At 38.7% G+C, this 22,989-nt stretch overlaps 1 protein-coding gene across 4 annotated transcripts in view; it reads right to left on the bottom strand.

Moving 5' to 3' along the window:
• STX8 (syntaxin 8) overlaps window positions 1-22,989 on the bottom strand; it is a 242,768-nt gene that overhangs the window by 173,543 nt on the left and 46,236 nt on the right. For all 4 annotated transcript variants that reach the window (XM_001503237.5, XM_070226534.1, XM_023653498.2 and 1 more), the window contains exon 6: window positions 3,197-3,289. In XM_001503237.5, the coding sequence (XP_001503287.3) occupies window positions 3,197-3,289 (93 nt within the window). The remainder of the gene's footprint in view (window positions 1-3,196; window positions 3,290-22,989) is intronic.

A 22,989-nucleotide genomic window follows, 5' to 3' on the forward strand; every position in this document is an offset into this window, starting at 1 on the left:
GGTTTGGATCTCGGGCACGGACCTACACACTGCTCATCAAGTCGTTCTGTGGTAGAGTCCCACATACCAAATAGAGGAAGATTGCCAGAGATGTTAGCTCAGTGACAATCTTCCTCACTAAAAAAAAAAAAAGAAAGAAAAAAGAATGGCAAGGACTGGCATGCACTAGCAGAGATCTGCAAAACAGCCTATTCTTGGCACTATTTCATCCATCAGAACTGCACCTCTATGGCTCTTCTTGGTGCTGCCTTCAAGGTTTGGCCAAGGCCAAAATTATGTCTCAGACTGTCTACTTTAGCCAAGTCAATTCCGTTCAGTTTCTTGTATTAATGTTCTTTTCAAAAGGCACTGCCCTCTTGAGCATGAACTTTAAGGAATTTTTCAGTAAACCAGTACTACAAGTCTTCATTCTGGAACAGCATCTGAGCAGTCTCACATGAGCCCTTTGTGCCTAGCCAGTTCATCGTGATCAAGGTGAACCAACACGGTTCACCTTGAACTGAAGGGCACTAACTCTGTGGTTCCATGAGGTGATCTCCTTGGTTTGGCTCTCTATCCTTCTCCCCAACCATCCCCCACCTTCACCAGCTACCAACCCCCACATCCAGCATACACCGAGGTCCTCCATCACTGGCATCTTCAGTTAACTGCTAATCCTTTTCCTCATTAGGCTCGGTCACTGGCATATGAACAAGGTTCATTACTGGTGTTGGCCAGGCCCTTTTTAACTCTATATGAGAAGATTGGAAACTGAATTCCTAAATTGATGATAATTCAACCCTTCAGCTTTGTGGTTATGTTCTAAGTACAGTGTATTTTGTTAGTAAGGATTTGATACTTGATTCTAAAAGCTGGTCTGGCTGGCCATTATCCTGGACAATTGTTTCTCTCATTTAAAGAAAACCAAAAGAATAATTCAGTGGGTCAGTAAATCAAACAGAGATATTTACAGCAAAAGTGGTATCCTTCTCCAGTGTCCCAGACTCCCATTATACACTCGGGTCACAATAGAAACCCAGATAGGGGTGCAACCATGCTCTCCACACCTATAGACAGAATGGCCTTTTTGATTTTGACAAAAGGAATAAAGGCTGATTATAATCCTAGCAGGGATATAATTTTTTATCCTCAGAGAGGCTCTCAGTTCCTATAAAAGAAAATGGCTGACTCTGCCCTATTTCTGAGGAGCAAATGTGCATATTAGAAAACCACCAGCATAACTGCAATCTCTCTGGGAGGCCACCACAGAGAAAACCCAGCTTATTTTGGCAACGAATGGAAAAATACCCCATGTTTGTCTCCATACACATGTATGCATCCGGGTCTGGAATGGCGATGAGGACTGGGGAGGCAGGGAGGAAGAGGTGAAAAGGATGGGGGTAGAGTGTGATATGAGAAGAAAGAGTCCCTGACTGCAGCTGGGATGGCAGAGGTGTATATGTAACTATGCAACTGTTCTTCTGTGCTCGTGTGGGATTTCTATCTGTAATGTGAGCACAGGAGAGGTAATATAAAAACAGAGTGGCAAACATGTTCTCTCAGCCTATTCAACAAGGACACTGGTTCTCAAGCTTGGCAGCACACTGAAATCATCTAGGGAGCTTTAAGAAATACTGATGCTTAGGCTTCACCATATAGATTATGATTTAATTGGTATAAAGTACTGCGGTAGGCAGATTAGTGGCCCCTTAAAGAAGTCTACATGTTGGAATCTATGAATATGTTAGGTTACAAGGCCAAGGGGCATTATGGTTGCAGATGGAATTAAGGTTGCTAGATCAGCTCACCCTAAATAGGGAGATTATTCTGGATTATCTGGGTGGGCCCACTGCAACCACAAAGGTCCTTAAAAGTGGAAGAGGGAGGCAGAAGTTAGAGGTCAGGGTGAGGCAATGTGAGAAGAATTCAATCTACTGTTGCCGGCTTTGAAGATGGAGGAGTGGGCCACAAGCCAAGGAATGCAGGCAGCCTCTAGAAACTGGAAATGATAAGGAAATTAACTCTCCCCCAGAGTGTCCAGAAAGAAATGCAGCCCTGTCGACACCTGGTTTTAGCCCAGTAAGACCCATGTCAGACTCCAGAACTGTAAGGTAAGTTGCGGTAATTTGTTACAGCAACAACAGAACACCAACTCAGGTATGGCCTGGGCTTTGGGAGGTTTAAAAGCTCCCCAGGTGATTCTAAAATGCAGCAAAGTGTGATAACCATTGAACTAGAGGAAAGACAAGATAAGGACATACTGGCGTGATTGCTTATGTGGGCAAAAATGCAGGGTGATTTGACCTGCAAAGTCAGCAAGTCACTTCACCAAAGTATGCATCAATTCTTAACCATCTACCCAGAGTTACTCTACGGGTGCTTATCTAAGCACCTCATAGGATGGGCGAGCTTCACCAGCATGGTAGCTAGCATCCTTTCTAGTCTGACCCACTGAACAAGCTAAACTTCCTTGGGATAAAGAACAACTATACATACGATAGGCGGATTTTCTACAGAGATAATTTTCTCCACTCACAAACCAGTGACCCTCCAATTCCCCCGTGTCCATCACAGTAAAAGGGCCATCAGTCCCCTGCATCCGACCTCTCTTCTCCATTCCTACTGCTGCAACCCCCTCTCAGGCTCCCACATCCTCACAACACACACCTCACGCACAAGAGCCTTTCGGGTAGGCTCCCAGCTTAAAGGTCTGGCTCTCCCAAGCCATCTGCTCATGGTTTGCAAATTAATGTTTCTCCAGCCAGATTCGTCACATCAAGCCCTGAATAAATGTCTTGGAGCACTGCTTTTTGCCCTGCAGCCTGGAAGAGGATGAGAGAGGCGCCAACTCTACTGGGTGTGTAGATGACCCAGAGTCTCCACAGCCTCGGTGAGCCTCATCAGTGTAGACTACACTGTGCCATTTCATTGCATGACCACATAAAGGAAAGCTCGTGGGATAAATGGATCACAAGACAAAGTATTTTTAAAAGCAGCTACAGAGAACTGGAAATGTTTTATCAAATTTCTTGACACAGTATTTGGTAACTATAATCTAAATCTGCCACAAACCACCCTCAATTGCATTAAACTATAATAATCCATTGATGTTAAACCACTTTACATGTTTTGTAATATTAAAGTCATTTAACCAATATTTAAGCTTTTAGTTTTTATACTAAATGGCAAATTTGGTCAGTCTCAGGCATGTGCTTACCATTTTGTTCATCCAGCTCATTCCCAATTTCCTGCCCCATCTGTTTCTGGCGACTTATGATGGAGGAAAGGGCATCAAGGCCCGCGTCCTGTTCTGAAAGAAAAAGAAAAACAATTACCTAACTAAAAGCCAAAGGGAAACGATTTAAAGTCCAGAAATATACCCAGGTATGTAACACAATTCAATATATGATAAAAGTAACATTTTAAATCAGTCAGGAAAAGAGAAAAACAGTTAACATTATTGGAAAAAAAATTTTTTTAATTAAATACCTACCTCATGCCTTGACCTAAAATAATTTCCAGATGACTTACATTTTTAAATAATAAAAATGAAGTAATATAAACTTTGACTATAGAAATGTTTAAATTTTCTAATACTAACACATAAAGAGCATGTACAATCAACAGAAAGACTTAATATTCCAATTTTTTTAAATGGGCAAAGGATCTAGACAGGAAACTCACAAAAGAACAAGAGAAAATAAACAAATAAAAGCTCTGACATCACTACTAATTTTTTTTAAATACCGATAAAAAACAATAATGAATTTTTTTTTGACTTATCAGATTTGTAAGGAATATAAAGAATGCTAACACCCAGGGTTAACTGAAGTGTGAAGAACAAGAAGCTCCTAACTACTGTGTAATGGGAGAGAGTTAATACACCTTTCTAGAGAGCAAACTGTGCCTACCTTTTTATCTATCAATTCTATGTCTAGGAATGTATGTAAGAAAACATTCAGATAGTACACAGTGGGGTATACATAAGGATATTCTTTGAAACACTGCTTCCTGTGCTGGTCATCAATTTATTGCCTCTTAGCTCCAAATTCACCCTTTTTGACTGATCTGTGAAAATGGATCTGGAGCCTTTAAATATTTTTTCTTTGCCAGCTTTGTCAGCAGAGGAGACTGCAGAGACGTTACAGGAGAAAAGGGTTTGCTTCCTGCCTCCAGCCTGCTCTGTCGCCAGGCTCCTGCAGCGCCTACAGCTTCTTCAGCATCCAGCTCCTTCAGTGTCCAGTACCAGCAGCACCCACAGGCCGGCAACCTCTCCCGACACAGCCCTCCTTGGGCAGTTTTATAACAGAGGGCCTCCAGTTAGACACTTTCCCATCAACAGTATTCCCTAGGACCCTAGAGGGCAGCTTTCTAGCACATTCCACCGGCGTGGCTCAGCTGGGCACCAGGGCGACTTCTCTGAAATCGAGTGACCCCAGCTGCGTCCTCTTCAGTAACATCTGTGCCTCAACCCCAGCCGCGGGGCGCTTCCTCGGGCCTCTATCTCAGCGGAGGGCTGCTGACTACACCTCACCTGCTATTTCTGTTCTCTCTCTCTCTTGCCAGTGGATCCCTCATTACTCTAATTTCCTGTTATAGTTAGTAATTCTGTATGTTAAACTTTCCCTGTTCAAATTTTTCTCCTGATTAGACCCAGACTGATGCATTAATAATAGTGAAAAATAGGAAACCACCTAAACGCCCAAACAAAAGGATCTGTTTAAAGACTTAGAGCGTATCGACACAGTAAAACACTATGTAGCCATTAAAAGTGATATTGCACATGTCTATTTTAAAATTGACAAAAGTTCATGAGATGTTATTAAGTTAAAAAGCGGGATACAGAACAATGTGTAGTAAAATAGCATTTTTGTTTTAAAAACTGAAAATGTATTACTTTTCTAAATTTTGAAAATTTAAAGAGAAAAGAACTCAAGTAACTCAAGATTCTTCCTTTAAAATTGATTTTTTTTTTTTTTTTTAACTAGGCAGTCTCAGTGATCTCTTTGTAAGAACCTTTTCCCTTTGCTTTCAGGTGCCCGGGGAAGCACATTCGGAGGCTGAGTCTAATGACTCTTTCTGCGCAAGCAATACGCCAAATGAAGGCAACACGCTGCTTCAGCTTCGCTTGTTGACAGTTCTTAAAACAACTGTTTCACGTAAAGGAATATCGACAAAAGCAGAAATCACAAAGGTCTTCTTACCCAAGATCACATGAACATTTACTTATATTTTTTGCCTAGTCTTTTGATGGAATTAAGCCATTACACTTAACTCGTTAATTCATCTGGAATTTATTTAAACTAATGGTGTGAGGTAAGGACCCTTTAGTGACATTTTTTGACACTACATACTTTTTTAACCATACAAATGACCTGCTGTCTCCAGGGATCGTTCCAAGGGACCATTTTATAGCAAAATCACTTTATAATGAGGTCCTTTTGGTCTTTAGTAACAACCTCTTGGATGGCCTCCAAGATAAATCTATCATCAACCTCGTGCTGCTCTAGGATGACTGATGTTATAGTAAAGTTCCAAACGCATCCCAAGAAGAATCCGTATATAGGACTGAGGGTCAAGCGTCAACACAAATTAAAAGGTAAGACAATTTAAAAAGAGGAGAGGAGACGGGGCTGGCCCCGTGGCCGAGTGGTTAAGTTCGCGTGCTCTGCTGCAGGCGGCCCAGTGTTTCGTTGGTTTGAATCCTGGGCGCGGACATGGCACTGCTCATCAAACCACGCTGAGGCAGCGTCCCACATGCCACAACTAGAAGGACCCACAACGAAGAATATACAACTATGTACCGGGGGGCTTTGGGGAGAAAAAGGAGAAAAATAAAATCTTTAAAAAAAAAAAAGAGGAGAGGAGATGCTTCTACAGTTTTCAGTTATGAAAAGAATCATTAAAGTTATAAAGCTGCTTTATCTAGTAGAGACATAGACTATGAATGAAAAATACCTACATTGCACTCTTTTCTCTCAACCTTGACTCACTGTCTGACATAACTACCTAAAGGTTCTCTAATACAAAACAGAAAGAGGGCTAAAAATTCTGCTCCACTCAAATCATTTCTACAAGAATTTAGCACCTCCTCACTATGGTTAAGTGCTATGATAAATTTGCATTCCATAATCCAAAGACAGAGGAGGTCCAGATGAGATGCTGTGTATGTAATATTAATATTGACCTGAGCATCTCCAAGTCCTAGAGCAGCATTTCTAAGGGGAGGTGGTATGATCACCTTAGATACAACAAGCAAAATAAAATGATGTTACTTGCAAAAAAATATAAACAATCAAGAACAAGGCAGACAGTCATGCAGAACATATAAAACTACCATGATGTCATGATGATAGCTCATTACTATAATCTGCCCTACCCTATCACATAACCCAAGTTATTGTCTCACAATAGATCATTTGCAACATACCCACACTCTACTAATCATCCTTCAATTTTATAATGGTGTTAATTTTAAAAAATGGATGACCATTGTGCTACGCAGAATAATGGCCCCCTAAAGATGTCCACATCCCAATTCCTGGAACCTGTGAATATGTGACCTAACATGACAAAAGGAACTTTGCAGATGTGATTGAGATTAAGGTATTTGAGATGGGAGATTATTCTGGATTGTCCAGGTGGGCCCAATGTAATCATAAGAGTCCTTAAAACAGAGAACCTTTCCCAGCTGTAATCAGAGGGAGATATGAAGAAGGGTCAAGGGTCAGAGAGATGCAACTTGCTGGCTTTGAAGACTGAAGAAGGGAACCATGAGCCAGTGGGTAGCCTCTAGAAGCTGGAAAACGCAAGGGAATGAATTCTTCCCAGGAGCTTCCAAAATGGAACCCAGCCCTGCCAATGCCTTGATCTTAGCCCAGTGAGACCCATATTGCACTTCTGACCGACAGAATTATAAGACAATAAATTTGTAGCTTAAGTGACAAAGTTTGTACTAATTTATCACAACAGCAATAGAAAACTAATACAATCGTTCTCTGAAAATCCCTTTGGAATAATTAGGTGTTTGGATACTTCCTATCTTTAGACATTCAGAAAAACCATCTTCTAACTAAGTATCATGTAATTGTGGGAGGACTATCTAGTGGCTGTAGATTAAAAATAAAACGACAGTCATCATAAAGTATTCTTGCCAAAAATAACAAACTTGATTCTGATCAAGCCACTAAATCTAACTAACAATTTACAGAAAATATGTGGGATAGAGAAATATGTTCAACAATCTATGGGATACAAATAGCAAGATCTAGATAGTGGGAAACTAGAGGACAAATGACCCTGTTTCTTCAACCAAGAAACTGCCAAGACAAAAAGAGAGTTGGCAAAGGTACCTATCTATTAAAGAAACTTCAGGGACATATCAATTAGTTGCAACGTACAGACTATATTCAGATCCTGAATTGAACAACCTAAGAGAAACATCATAGGACCATCTGGGAAATCTGAACACTGACTGGAGATTTGATTATACTAAGGAAATACTGTTAATTTGTTAAGGGGGATAAGGGCATTGTGATTATATATTTTTTAAAACAGTCCTTATCTTTTACAAACATACTTTAGAGATATATTCTGGAATATTGACCAATGAAATTATATAATATCTTGGATTTGCTTCAAAATTAATCCAGGGGATGGGCAGGTGGGTAGACATACAGATGAAACAAGATTGGCTATGAGTTGATAACTGCTGGAGCAAGTGATGGGTAAAATGGAATCATTATCTTACTCTCTCTACTTCTATATGCTTGAAATTTTCCACAGCAAAAGATTATCAACATTTTAACAAGCAAATAAAACAAAGGGATATTCCTGAGAGTTGCAACCTCAGGCCCCTGATTGAGCACATGACGAGAGCACCAAGGGCTGGGGCCATGTCTTCTTTTCCTATGTCTTTGCCTAGTTCTGAGCCCAACTGGTTGCATAGAGCAAGTACTTAATGAGTGGTGTTTAAATCAAAGAATGACCACAGAGGGTCCTCCAGGTTTGCAGAAGAAAGAAATACCATCTCTCCTAGACATACGGAAGGGCAGTAGGAGATAGCCTCCTCTGAATTTAGGTAGTAGAAAAGTAGTTGATGTTGTGCTGTCCAGTGCCCAGAGAGAAGCAATGGAAATTCTCATATTTAACATACAGAAGGAGTTCTCCCTGAATAAAAGGAAGTAAGGAACGAATGAGGAAAGGATTAGGTCAAGCTGGATAAAGCTAATCACTAAGTTGGGAAGACTCTTAGAGCAAGTTTTAAGAATACATGTTTTTATTTTTGTTTTTGTTTTAAGATTTTAGTAAAAGAATCATGGTCTAGGTGACAGCTACAAGAAAGGGCATCTTCAAAGAAAGTTGTGTGTTGGGGCCGGCCCGCGGCTGAGTGGCTAAGTTCGCCCGCTCCACTTTGGCAGCCCAGGGTTTCGCTGGTTCAGATCCTGGGCATGGACATGGCACTGCTCATCAAGCCATGCTGAGGTAGCGTCCCACACAGCACAACCAGAGGCACTCACAGCCAGAATATACAACTATGTATTGGGAGGCTTTGGGGAGAAGAAGGGAAAAAAAGATTGGCAACAGATGTTAGCTCAGGTGTCCATCTTTAAAAAAAAAAAGAAGTGTGTGAAGTTATGATTGCAAGTGTTCAAAGATCACCTACTAAGATGTGCCAGTATAAAATGGAGTCCAGCTAGCCACCTCCACCACGACTATTTCACATGAAAATATTTAGAGACCTAAGAACAGAAATCTAAAACTAATGTACAACTTTCTACTAGAATCTAGAAAGAACATCTACAGAATAACAGCAAACACAGAGATAATTAAGAAACCCCATCAAAGAGACCTCCTGAGTAAAGGTAGAATGGTACTTCATACCTTCTCCAGGGTCTGTCATTGACTCAGACAAAGGACTCAAAAAGCTACCTTCCTTTTCTCTCTCTCGTGGATTTTTGAGAAGACCCAGTTATTGTCATCACCCTACTCATCTTCTGCCTAATGTCCAATTGTGCCTGAAATTACAGCTTACGTAGCACAGAAGCCAAGATTGGCTAACTGGTTGTAATGAGGCCTAGCTTCTAGGTTAGGAAAGGAAGGCATTCATTGCCTCAAGTCTAAGTTCTACCAATAAACTGTTATTTTAGGGTGATTTCCAAAGCTTTTCTAAAGGTCAACGAAAGTACAGAAAGGCTAACAGATCCCATGGACGAAAGGAAGTTAGAAATGCCCTTCATGGTTCTTTATTTTATCTAGTGCAGGACCTGGCAATGAAGCCATGCCACAGCAACCTCAGCACATCACCAAGATTCTTGAGGCAGAGAAAAGGCTGATAAGGGTCTTATGTAAAGATTACTTCCGGTTTTGTGTTTATCCTTGAAAAACAGCTTGCTAAAAAAGCAAAGAGGGACACAGCATTTCAAAAGACAAAGGTAAGAGTAGAAAAACAAAGTGATCTGCAATACGTGCTGCTCCTCTCCTCTGCTCCTTCATCTCCACAAACCCCGCAGGCCAGCAGGCCTTCAGAGGGTGGGCATCTCAATAAGGATGCTGTCTGTTTTGGAGACTCAATGACAAAAACTTGCAGGTGGCATCCTCTCACACCCAACCTACAGCAATCTCCGAACGCAGCACCTTCTCAGTGACAGGGTTATTTTTTTACTTGAAAACAGCCTTTCCCAGCAAAAAGCAACAACACTAGAAAAGTCATTAGTATTAGCTAGCAAGACATGCTTTTCAGGAACCATGAATCCTGAAGAATAAAGCACCGCAAATGAATGGTTGTGCTTTGTGTAAAGCCGTATTGCTCTTAATTTTTTCACTCTGCTTCAAATATGATAATGGGTAAAGTATGTTGAACTGAAGATATAAGGGAGGCAGTATCTCATTTACTGGGTAATTTCACTGTGACAAGGGAGTTCAAAATAGAATTAGACTTCTGCTTCTGGCCAAGATGGACTGACAGGGACCAGATTTACTTCTGGCCTGAAACAACTCAGGGAAAAAAACACAAAACCACAGGAAAAAAGTAAAACAACAATTTCAAGACACAGACGTCAGGAATTGAAGGACAGTGATCCCTGAGAGATAGGAAACAAACTACATGAGCTCTGATTGCCCCAGATTATTGTCTTGAGAGTTCCCAGGCTGTAGTGTGGGGAAGGGGGACACCAGGTGGGGCCGGCAGTCTCCCTGAGTTAAGAAGAATCCAGAGGTCAAGGTGGCTAGAGTATGTAGGGCACAGAACCAGAGAGGAGAGAGCTGCACAGAGAGAAAACTCCAGAGATTTTCACAGGGTCCACCTTGAGGCTTCATGTGAGCGTTGATCAGGCCGTGTGTGTGAGGAAACTAACGAAGGCTGGGGAAGGAACCACCTGAAAGGGTTAAGGGAATATCCTCTGAGCTCAAACAGGGCTGGACACAGTTCCTATTCCCACTGACCAAGTCAGCTCACAATTCATAGGGCATCAGATCGAGTACTCAGAATGGTTTTGGCTCAGTAATGGGGTAAATTACCTCTAGCCGGGAGTCAGCAAACGTATTCTATAAAGGGCCAGATAGTAAATATTTTAGGCTTTGTGGTTCATATGGTCTCCAGAGCAACAACTCAACTCTGTCATGGTAGCAGGAAAGCATCCATAGATAATACATAAAATGAACAAGCATGGCTGTGTTCCCATAAAACTTAATTTATGGACACTAAACTCTGAATTTCATATAATTTTTACAGTCACAAAATATTCCACTTATGACTATTTCTGAACCACGTGGAAACAGAAAAACAATTTTTAGCTTGCAGACCATACAATAACAGGCAGTAGGCCAGATGTGGCGCATAGATCATGGTTTACTGATCCCTGCTCTAAAATAACACTGTTCTGGTCTACCTCACAAAACAAGACTGAAATAACTTAACTGCATCCCAGAAAAAGACCTCAAGAATATTTCTAGAAATACAAAAATATCCAGTATTGAACAAAGAAAAATTCACAATATCTGGCTTCCAAATGAATGCTTCCCCCCTAAGATTAGAAACAAGGCAAGGATGTCTGCTCTCAGTATTTCTATTCAACACTGTACTGGAGGTTGTAGCAAGTGCAATAAGGCAAGAAAAAGAAACAAAAGGCATCCAGATTGAAACAAAAAAGTAAAACTATACCAATTAAAAGACAGAGACTGTCAGAGTGGATCAAAAAAGAGCCAACTATATGTTGTCTACAAGAACCCCACTTTAAATATAAAGACACACATAGAATAAAAGTAAATAAATGGAGAAAAATATACCATGCTAACATTAAAAGAAAACAGAAATAACCTGCCTTACAACAAATGATGAAGAGAGCCTTCTACCTGATACAAAAAGGCAAAGGTTTACAAAGTTTTGAGCAAGGAGACAGATAGACAAAATCAGAAAACTGCAGCTCTATATCAGAAAATGTTAGCAAACACTTAATTATGAAATAAAGGATAAAGGGAAAGAAAGAATCAAAAATAACTATAACCACTCCAACTTGGTCACAAACTCAGAATACAAAAAAGAATAATCTGTGACAACAATAACTCAGAAGGGGAAGAGGAAAGGGATGGAACTTGCTTAGGTTAATGGAGATAAGAGGGTATGAGAAAATGGATTATGTCATCTGTGAGATCTTTTATACAAACCTCATGGTAACCACTAAACCAAAAATTGGAGCAGAGCCACAAATCACAAATAAGGAGAAAACTGAGAAAAACACTAAACTGAAATGGTAGTCAGAAAGAAAAGGGAAAAGAAACAATGGAAATATAGAACAAGTGGAAAACAAGAGATAAAATGTCAGTATTAGACCCTCATATATCAATAATCACTCTAAAAGTAAATGGATTGAATTTTCTAATCAAAAGACAGAGTGGCTGGATGGATTAAAAAACAAGATCCAACAATATGCTGCCTCCAGGAGACTCATCTCAGCTCTAAAGACAAACACAGGCTTAGAGTGAAGGGATGGAAGATGATACTCCAAGAAAATGGCAAGCAAAAGAAAGCAGGTGTTGCCATACTTACATCAGACAAAGCCAACTTCGAGATTAAGAAAACAATGAGAGACAAAGAGGGGAATATATAATGATAAAAGGGACATTCCACCAAGAGGAAATAACACTTACAAATAGATATACACCCAACACAGGTGCACCAAAGTATACAAAGCAACTACTAACAGACCTAAAGGGAGAAACTGACAGTAACACAATAATAGGTGGGGATCTCAACATGCCACCTACATCAATGGATAGATCATCCAGACAGAAAGTCAGCAAGGAAACACCGGCCTTAAATGAAATACTAGACCAGAAGGACTTAATACATATAGACCATTCCATCCAAACACAGCAGAATACACATTCTTCTCAAGTGTACATGGAACATTCTCAAAGATAGACCATACGTTGGGAAACAAGGCAGTCCTCAATAAATTTAAGAAAACTGAAATCATATCAAGCATCTTTTCTGATCACAATGCTATGAAACTAGAAATCAACTACAAGGAAAACACTGGGAAAGGCACAAATACGCAGAGATTAAACAGCATGCTACTGAACAACCTTTGGATCAATAAAGAAATCAAAGGAGAAATAAAAAAATACCTGGAGACAAGTGAAAATGAAAACACAACATACCAACTCTTATGGGATGCAGCAAAAGCGGTGCTAAGAGGGAAATTTACAGCAATACAGGTCTACCTTAGCAAACAAGAAAAATCTCCAGTAAATAACCTTAAACTACATCTAACAGAACTAGGAAAAGAAGAGCAAACAAAGCCCAAAGTCAGCAGGAGGGAAATAATAAAAACTAGAGCAGAAATAAATAAAATAGGGACTATAAAAACAATAAAAAGGACCAATGAAACCCAGAGCTGGTTCTTTGAGAAGATAAACAAAACTGATAAAAATCTTTAGCCAGATTCACTAAAAAAGGAAGAGAGAGGATGCAAATAAAATTAAAAATGAAAGAGGAGAAATTACAACAGATACCACAGACATACAAAGGATTACAAGAGAATACTATGAAAAACTATATGCCAACAAATTGGATAACCTAGAAAAAACAGATAGATTCTTAGACTCATATAACCTCCCAAAACTAAATCAGAAAGAAATAGAGAATCTGAATAGACCAAACACAAGTAAAGAGATGGAAACAGCAATCAAAAACCTCCCAAAAAACAAAAGTCCAGGACCAGATGGCTTCTCTGGAGAATTCTACCAAACATTCAAAGAAGATTTAGTACCTATCCTTCTCAAACTACTCCAAAAAACTGAAGAAGATGGAACACTTCCTTACTCATTCTATGAGGCCAACATTACCCTGATACCAAAACCAGACAAAGAAGGAAAATTACAGGCCAATATCTCTAATGAACATAGATGCAAAAATCCTTAACAAAATATTAGCAAATCTAATACAGAAATACATTAAAAAGATGGTACATTATGATCAAGTGGGATTTATACCAGGGACACAGGGAGAGTTCAACATCCACAAATCAATCAACGTGATACACCACATTAACAAAATGAGGAATAAAAATCACATGATCATCTCAACAGAGGCAGAGAAAGCATTTGACAAGATCCAACATCCATTTATGATAAAAAAAAAAAAACCCTAAATAAAATGGGCATAGAAGGAAAGTACCTGAAAATAATAAAGGTCATATATGACAAACCCACAGCCAACATCATACTTAAGGGTGAAAAACTGAAAGCCATCCCTCTGACAATAGGAACAAGAAAGGGTGCCCACTCTTGCCACTCCTATTCAACACAGTACTGGTGGTTTGGGCCAGAGAAATTAGGCAAGAAAAAGAAATAAAAGGTATCCAAATTGGAAAGGAAGAAGTCAAACTCTCACTACTTGTGGATGACATGATTCTATACATAGAAAATCCTAAAGAATCCACAGAAAACGCTTAGAAATAATTAACCACTACAGCAAAGTTTCAGGGTACAAAATCAACCTCCAAAAATCAGTTGCATTGGGGCCAGCCCTCATGGCCTAGTGGTTAACTTCAGTGCACTCTGCTTCAGCAGCCCGAGTTCAGTTCCTGGGCATGGCCTTCACCACTGGTCTATCAGTGGCCATGCTGTGACAGCAGGTCACATACAAAAACAGAGGAGGACTGGCAACAGATCTTAGCTCAGGGAGACTCTTCCCCAGAAAAAAAAAGGAATGAGTTCCTATACATTAATAACAAACTAGCAGAAAGAGAAGTCCATAACACAATCCCATTTACAATCACAACAAAAAGAATAAAATATCTAGGAATAAATTTAACCAAAAAAGTGAAAGATGTATATACTGAAAACTATAAGACATTATTGAAAGAAACCGAAGAAAACATAACAAATGGAAAGATATTCCATGCTCATGGATTGGAAGAATAAACATAGTTAAAATGTCCACATTACCTAAAGTAATCTACAGATACAATGCAATCCCAATCAGAATCCCAATGACATTCTTCACGGAAATAGAACAAAGAATCCTAAAATTTGTATGGAAGAACAAAAGACCCCAAATAGCCAAAGCAATCCTGAGAAAAAAGAACAAAGCTGGAGGCATTACAATCCCTGACTTCAAAATATACTACAAAGCTATAGTAATATGGTACTGGCACAAAAATAGACACACAGATTAATGGAACACAATTGAAAGCCCAGAAATAAAACCACACATCTATGGACAGCTAATCTTCAACAAAGGAGCCAAGAACATACAATACAGAAAGGAAAGTCTCTTCAATAAATGGTGTTGGAGAAAACTGGACAGCCACACACAAAAGAATTAAAGTAGACAATTATCTTTCACCATATACAAAATTAACTCAAAATGGATTAAAGACTTGAATAAACCATAAAACTCCTAGAAGAAAAACAGGCACTACACTCTTTGACATCAGTCTTAGCAGCATCTTTTCGAATACCATGTCTACTCAGGCAAGAGAAACAAGAAAAAATAAACAAATGGGACTACATCAAACTAAAAAACTTCTGCAAGGCAAAGGAAACCAGGAACAAAACAAAAAGACAACTCACCAACTGGGAAAAAATTTTGCAAATCATGTATCCAACAAGGGGTTAATTGCCAAAATACATAAAGAACTCAAACAACTCGACAACAAAAAAAACAAACCATGAAATCAAAAAAGGAGTAGAGGATATGAAGAGACATTTTCCTAAAGAAGATTTACAGATGGCCAACAGGTATGTGAAAAGATGTTCAACATCACTAATTATTAGGGAAATACAAATCAAAACTACAATGAGATACCTCACACCTGTCAGAACAGCTATAATTAACAAGAGAATAAATAACAAGTGTTGGAGAGGATGTGGAGAAAACGGAATTCTCAATCACTGCTGGTGGGAATGCAAACTGGTGCAGCCACTATGGAAAACAGTATGGAGATTTCTCAAAAAACCAAAAATAGAAATATCGTATGATCCAGCTATTCCACTATTGGGTATTTATGCAAAGAATATGAAATCAACAGTTCAAAAAGATTTATGCACCCCTATGTTCATTGCAGCATTATTCACAAGAGCCAAGACATAGAAGCAACCCATCATCATCAATGGATGAGTGGGTAAAGAAGATGTGGTAAATATATACAATGAAATACTACTCAGCCATAAAACAAAGACAAAATTGTGCCATTTGTGACAACATGGATGGACCTTGAGGGTATTATGCTAAGTGAAATAAGTCAGACAGAGAAAGACAAACACTGTATGATTTCACTCATGTGGAAGATAAATAAAACACATAGATAAGGAGAACAGATTAACGGTTACCAGAAGAAAATAGGGTAGGGAGAGGGCGAAAGGGGTAAGGGGGCAGATGCATATGCTGACAGATAAAATCTAGACTATTGGTGGTGAACACGATGCAATCTATACAGAAACTGAAATAGAATAATGTGAAATACATGAAATATAGACAATGTTAAAAGCCAATATGACCTCAATTAAACTAAAAAAAAAAGAAAGCAGAAGTAGCTATATTAATTTCAGACAGAGCAGACTTCAAAGCAAATAAAGTTATCAGGCATAAAGAGGGGCATTACATAACAATAAGGTAATCAATTCTCCCAAAACACATATCAATTCCTAACATGTATGCACCTAATAACAGAGCATCAAACTACATGAGGCAAAAAGTGATAGAACTGCAAGAAGAAACAGATGAATACACTATCATAGTTGGAGTCCTCAACAAAAGTTATCAGAAACAGACAGACCCAGCAGGCAGGAAATCAGTAAGAACATAACTAAACTCAGCAATACCATCAATCAATGGGATATAACAGACTACTACAGATTACTTCATTAAACAACAGCAGAATAAACATTCTTCTCAAGCTTACATGGAGCATTTACCAAGACAGACCACATTCCAGCCCATAAAACACACCTTAACAAATTTAAAAGAATAGAAATCATACAGTGCCTGCTCTCAGACTACAATGGAATTAAACTAGAAATTAATAACGGAAAGACAACTGGAAAATCCCAAAATATATGGAGATTAAACAACATACTACTAAATAACACACGTCAAAGAAATCTCAGGAGAAATTTTAAAATGTTTTGAACTAAATGAAAATGAAAACACAACTTATCAAAATTTATGGGATGCAGTAAAAGGCATGTATAGAGGGAAATTTATAGCACTGAATGCATATATTAGAAAAGAAAGATCTAAGATCAATAATCTAAGTTTCCACTTTAAGAAAATAGAAAAAGAAGAGCAAATTAAATCCAAAGTAAGTAGAAGAAAAGAAACATTAATTACAGCAGAAATCAATGAAACTGATAACAGAAAATCAACAGAGAAACCAAAGCTGGTTCTTTGAAAAGATCAATAAAATCAATAAGCCTCTAACCAAGCTAACTAAGAAAAAAAGGGGACACAAATTAACAAATTACCAATATTAGTAATGAAAGAAGAAATATCACTGCAGATCTCATGGACATTAAAAGGATAATACAGAAATATTATCAACAACTCTATGCCTGCAAATTGATAACCTAGATAAAATGGACCAATTCCTTGAAAGACACAAGCTGCCAAAACTCACAGGAAATAGACAATCTGAATAGACCTATATCTCTTAAAGAAATTGAATTAACAATTAATAACCTCCCAAAACAGAATGGACCAGGCCCAGAAGGGTTGGTTCACTGGTAAATTCTACCAAACATTTAAGGAAGAAATTATACCAATTCTCTACCATCTCTTTCAGAGGACAGAAGCAGAAAGAATACTTCCTAACTCATTCTATGAGGCCAACATTATCCTAATACTAAAACTAGACAAAGACATTACAAGAACCAGACCAATATCACTCATGAACATAGATGCAAAAATCCTCAAAAAATATTAGCAAATCAAATCTAACAATGTATAAAAAATACTACACACCACGACCAAGGGGGATTTATCCCAGGTATGCAAGGCTGGTTCAACATTCAAAAATCAGTTAATGCAATCCATCTCATCCGCAGGCTAAAAAACAAAAATCACATGATCACATCACTAGATGCAGAAAAAGTATCTGACGAAACCCAACATCCATTAATGATAAAACTCTCAGTAAACCAGGAAGAGTGGGAAACTTCCTCAACTTGGTAAAGAACACCTACAAAAACCTCACAGCTAACATCTTACTTAAATGCTGAGAAAGTCAAAGCTTTCCCACTAAGATCAGGTACAAGGCAAGGATGTCCCCTCTCACCACTCCTTTTCAACACTGTAGTGAAAGTTCTAGCTAATGCAATCAGACAAGAAAATAGAATAAAAGGTAAACAGACTGGGAAGAAAGAAATAAAACTTACTTTGTTTGCAGATGACATGATCATCTGTGTAGAAATCTAAGACCATCAACAAAAATATCTTCTGAAACTTAATAAGCAACTACAGCAATGTTGTAGGACACAAGGTTAATATACAAAAGTCAATCATTTTCCTTTATACCAGCAATGAAAAAGTGGGATTTGAAATTAAAAACATAATACCATTTACATTAGCACCCCAAAAGTGAAATAGGTGTAAATCTAACAAAAACGTACAAGATCTATATGAGGAAAACTACAAAACTCTAATAAATGGAATCAAAGTAGAACTAGATAAATGGAGAGATACTACATGTTCATGGACAGAAAGACTCAGTGTTGTCAAGATGTCAGTTCTCCCCAACTTGATCTATAGATTCAATGCAATTTCAATCAAAATTCCAGCAAGCTATTTTGTCATTATTGACAAACTCATTCTAAAGTTTATATGAAAAGGCAAAAACCCAGAATAGCCTACATAATATTGAAGGAAGAAAACAAAGTTGGAGGACTGACACTACCTGACTTCAAGATTTACTATAAAGTTACAGAAATACAGTAATGTAGTAAGAGAGTGTGACCTTGGATATGGTAATGACATTTTTTTAATTCACTGGTTCCTTCTTTGACGCACTTATTTTCCTCATGTAGATCCACATGTCTGATCTATATTATTTTCCTTCTCGCTAAAGAATTTTTAAAACATTTCTTGCAAGGCAGATCTACTGGCAACAAATTCCCTCAATGTCTGTTTGTCTAAGAAAGTCTTTATTCCTCCTTCAGTTTTGAAGGATAATTTCACAGGGTACAGAATTCTAGGTTGGTGAGTTTTTTCTTGCAACACTAAATATTTCACTCCATTCTCATTTGCATGATTTGAGAATTCAGCTGTAATTTTTATCCTTGTTTTCCTATAGTGAGGTGTTTTTTTCTTGTAGCTTCTTTCAGAAATTTTTCTTTATCTTTGATTTTCTATAATTTGAAAATAGTAAGCCTAGATGTAGTTTTGTTTGGTATTTATTCTGCTTGGTGTTCTCTGAGTTTCTTAGGTCTGTGGTTTGATATCTGACATTAATTTGGGGGGGAAATTCTCAGTCATTGTTTCAAATATTTCTTTGGTTCTTCTCTCTCTTTATTCTCCTTCCAGTATTTCCATTGCACATATGCTACACCTTTTGTAGTTGTCCCACAGTCCCTGGATATTTTGTTCTGTTTTGCTCAGTCTGTCTTCTCTTTGCTTTCCAGTTTTGGAGGTTTCTATTGAGATATCCTCAAGCTCAGAGGTTCTTTCCTCAGCTGTGTCCCGTCTACTAAGAAGCCCATCAAAGGCATTCTTCATGTCTGTTACAGTGTTTTTGATCTCTATTTCTTTTGGGTTCTTTCTTAGGATTTCCATCTCTCTGCTTACATTGCTCATCTGTTCTTCAATGCCGTCTACTTTATCCATTAGAATCCTTAGCATATTAATCATAGTTCTTTTAAATTCCTGGTCTGATAATTCCAACATCCCTGCCACGTCTGATTCTGATGCTTGCTCTGTCTCTTCAAATTACCTTTTTTTGCCTTTTGGTATGCCTTGTAATCTTTTCTCAAGAGCCAGACAGATGTACAGATAGAAGGAAGTGCTGTAAACAGGCCTTTAGCAAAATGTGGTGATAAGGTGTGGGGAGAGTGGGAGTGTTTCACAGTCCTGTGATTAGGTCTCAGCCCTTTAGTGAGCCTACGCCTCTGGACTGTGAACTTAAGAAGTGTTTCATAGCTTTTTCCTTCCTCCCTTAGGTGGGACAGATAGCTAAGGGGCTGGAGTTGGCCATTTCTTTTCTCCCAGGTCAGTTAGGCTCTGATAATACCCCAGCAGGTTAGGCTCTGGTTAACTAGTTACTCCTGAGGGCAGACCTTGTTAAGAAGAACAGAGTGCTCTGCTTATTCCAAAATGGTTCCTTTCTTCCTCTGTCGGAAGCACGAGAGGATTTTTCTCTGATAGTTGCTGTGAGAACCTGGTCGAGCTCCTGGAGGCAAATCTCACTAAATTGTGGGGACTGATCTATCACTGGGTTCCCTGGAATCTTTAACTCTCAGACTTGTCCACACTGAGCCTCTGGCAATTCGTCAATTACAGTGCAGGTTTTCCTATCCAGCACGGGTTCCCACACTGGTTTCTGCTTGGAAGTCTTTGCTCCAGTAAGCTGTGACTCTCTGTTATTCACTTGTCTGTCTCTCCTATCTTGCATGAAGCGATCTGCCCTGTGCCCTCCCCTCTCTAATAAATCCAGGAAGAGTTGCTGGTTTTCTAATCTGTTCTGCTTATTACTGGTTGTTAGGATGGAGTGGCAACTTCTCAGGTCCTTACATGCAGAACAGGAAACTGGAAGTCTGGCAGAGACTTTTCAGATACACCACCAAAAGCATGGTCCATGAAAGAAATAATTGATAAGCTGGACTTCATTAAAATTTAACACTTCTGCTCTATGAAAGATAGTCAAGAAAATGAGAAGCCTTAGACTGGAAGAAAACATTTGCAAAAGACATATCTAATAAACGACTGCTATCCAAATTATACAAACAACTCAGTGGGCCAAAGACCTTAACAGACACCTCACCAAAGAAGATCTATAGATGGCAGATTAAGTATGTGAAAAGATGCTCCACATCACGTCATTAGAGAAATGTAAATTAAACCATGAGATACCACTACATATCTATTAGAATGGCCAAAATCTTGAAATTGACAACATCAAATGCTGACGAAGATGTGGAGCATGGAATTCTCATTCATTGCTGGTGGGAATGCAAAATGGTACGGCCACTTTGGAAGATAGTTTGGCAGTTTCTTACAAAACTAAACAAACTCTTCCCATATGATCCAGCAATCACACTCCTTAGTATCTACCCAAAGAGCTGGAAACTTATGTGCACACAAAAACATGCACACAGATATTTACAGAAGCTTTGCTCATAATTGCCAAAATTTGGAAGCAACCAACATGTCCTTCAGTAGTGAATAGACAAAGGTGGTACATCCAGACAATGGAATATTATTCAGCATCAAAAAGAAATGAGCTATCAAGCCATGAAAAGGCATGGAGGAAACTTAAATGCATATTACTAAGTAAAAGAAGCCAATCTGGGGCTGGCCCAGTGGCCTGGTGGTTAAGACCGTGCGTTCTGCTTTGGCAGCCCAGGGTTTGCAGGTTCAGATCCCTGGCTTGGCCCAACACACTGCTCATCAAGCCATTCTGTGGCAGCATCCCACATACAAAATAGAGGAAGACTGGCACAGATGTTAGCTCAGTGGCAATCTTCCTCAAGCAAAAGGAGGAAGATTGGCTACAGATGTTAGCTCAGGGCCAATCTTGCTCACCAAAAAAAAAAAGACACACAACAACAAACAGCCAATCTGAAAAGGCTACATACTGTATGATTCCAACTACATGACATTCTGGAAAAGGTAAAACTATAGAAACAGTAAAAAGATCAGAGGTTACATAGGGTTGGGGGGGGAGGAAGGGATAAATAGGTAGGGCACAGAGAATTTTTAGGGCAGTAGAAATACTCTATGTTACTCTAATGATGGATATGTGTCATTATATATTTATCAAAACTCAAGAGTGAACCCATTTTTTCTGTTTTGGTGACTTTGCTTGCTGGTACACTAAGCACAGTAAGCACACAGGCGCACAGGGAAATTGGAGAGAGAAAAGTGTAATATTTTGTATTTTATCGAAAGCATCAATACAATCATCACAGGAAAAAAATTAGGACTATGTTGGGCACAACTCACACATAAAATAGAGGAAGACAGGCACGGATATAGCTCAGGGACCATCTTCCTCAAGCAAAAAGCGGATGATTAGCAACAGATGTTAGCTCAGGGCTACTCTTCCTCAGCAAAAAAAAAGTTAAACATCCACCTATTATATGACTCAGTCATTCCACTAGTAGGTATTTACCTAAGAAAAATGAAAATTTATGTCCATACAAAGATTTGCACAAGAACGTTCATGGCGGTTGTATTTGTAACAGCGAAATACTCATCAACAAGTGGAATGGATACACAGATTGGGGGAAATTCGCACAATGGAATGCTGTTCTGCAAGATGACAATGAAATACTCAGCCACGCAACAACGTGGATGAGTCTTAAAATAATTATGCTTAGATAAAGAAGCCAGAACCCCTCCTCCCAAAAAGAGTACACACTATGATTCCATTCCTATAGAATTACACAAAATAGAAGCTAATTTACAGTGACAGAAAGCAGGTCAGCAGCTGTCTGTGGGTTGGGGGAGGGACGACAGTAAGAATTACAAGAGACAAGAGGAAAGCTTTTGGGAATAATGATTATGTTCATTATTTTCATTGAGGTGATGGTTTCACAGGTGTATACAGATGTCAAAGCTTACTGAATCACACACTTCAAATATATGCTATTTATGATACTGTGAATTATACCTCAACAAACCTGTTTTTAAAAAGTAGAATTAGAAAGAATAAAATATCTTTTTTTTTTTTTAGGAAGATTAGCCCTGAGCTAACATCTGCAGCCAATCCTCCTCTTTTTGCTGAGGAAGACTGGCCCTGAGCTAACATCCATGCCCATCTTCCTCTACTGTATATGTGGGATGCCTCCCACAGCATGGCTTGACAAGCAGTGCCATGTCCGCACCCAGGATCCAAAATGGCGAACCCCAGGCCACGGAAAAGCGGAATGTGCAAACTTAACCATTGTGCCACTGGGCTGGCCCAGAAAGAATAAAATATCTTAATACTAACATGAAAAAATGACCATGACACATATTTAAAAGAAAAAAAAAAGCTGTGCAATTACACAGCATGATCCTATTTATGCAAAATATGTGCGCTTATACTGAATAAATGTATGTATATGTATAGAAAAAAAGCCTGAGGAAATACATACTGATTTGTTTACAGTTTGAGATTAGAGAAGTAATCTGGGGAGCTTTTCATTATACATATCCCTACATTGTCTGACCTTTGTATAACAATCACGCATTGCTTCTGAAATTGAAAAAACTGAAGAAGGTAAAAAAATAATGAGCAGATTTAAAAGCCACTGGGCAAGATGAACTTGGACATAAAATCCAAACTGACTTCTTTTATATGAGAAAAAGAC

This window comes from Equus caballus, chromosome 11, assembly GCF_041296265.1.
Source record: "Equus caballus isolate H_3958 breed thoroughbred chromosome 11, TB-T2T, whole genome shotgun sequence".
In the NCBI taxonomy this organism is placed as follows: Eukaryota; Metazoa; Chordata; class Mammalia; order Perissodactyla; family Equidae; genus Equus; species Equus caballus.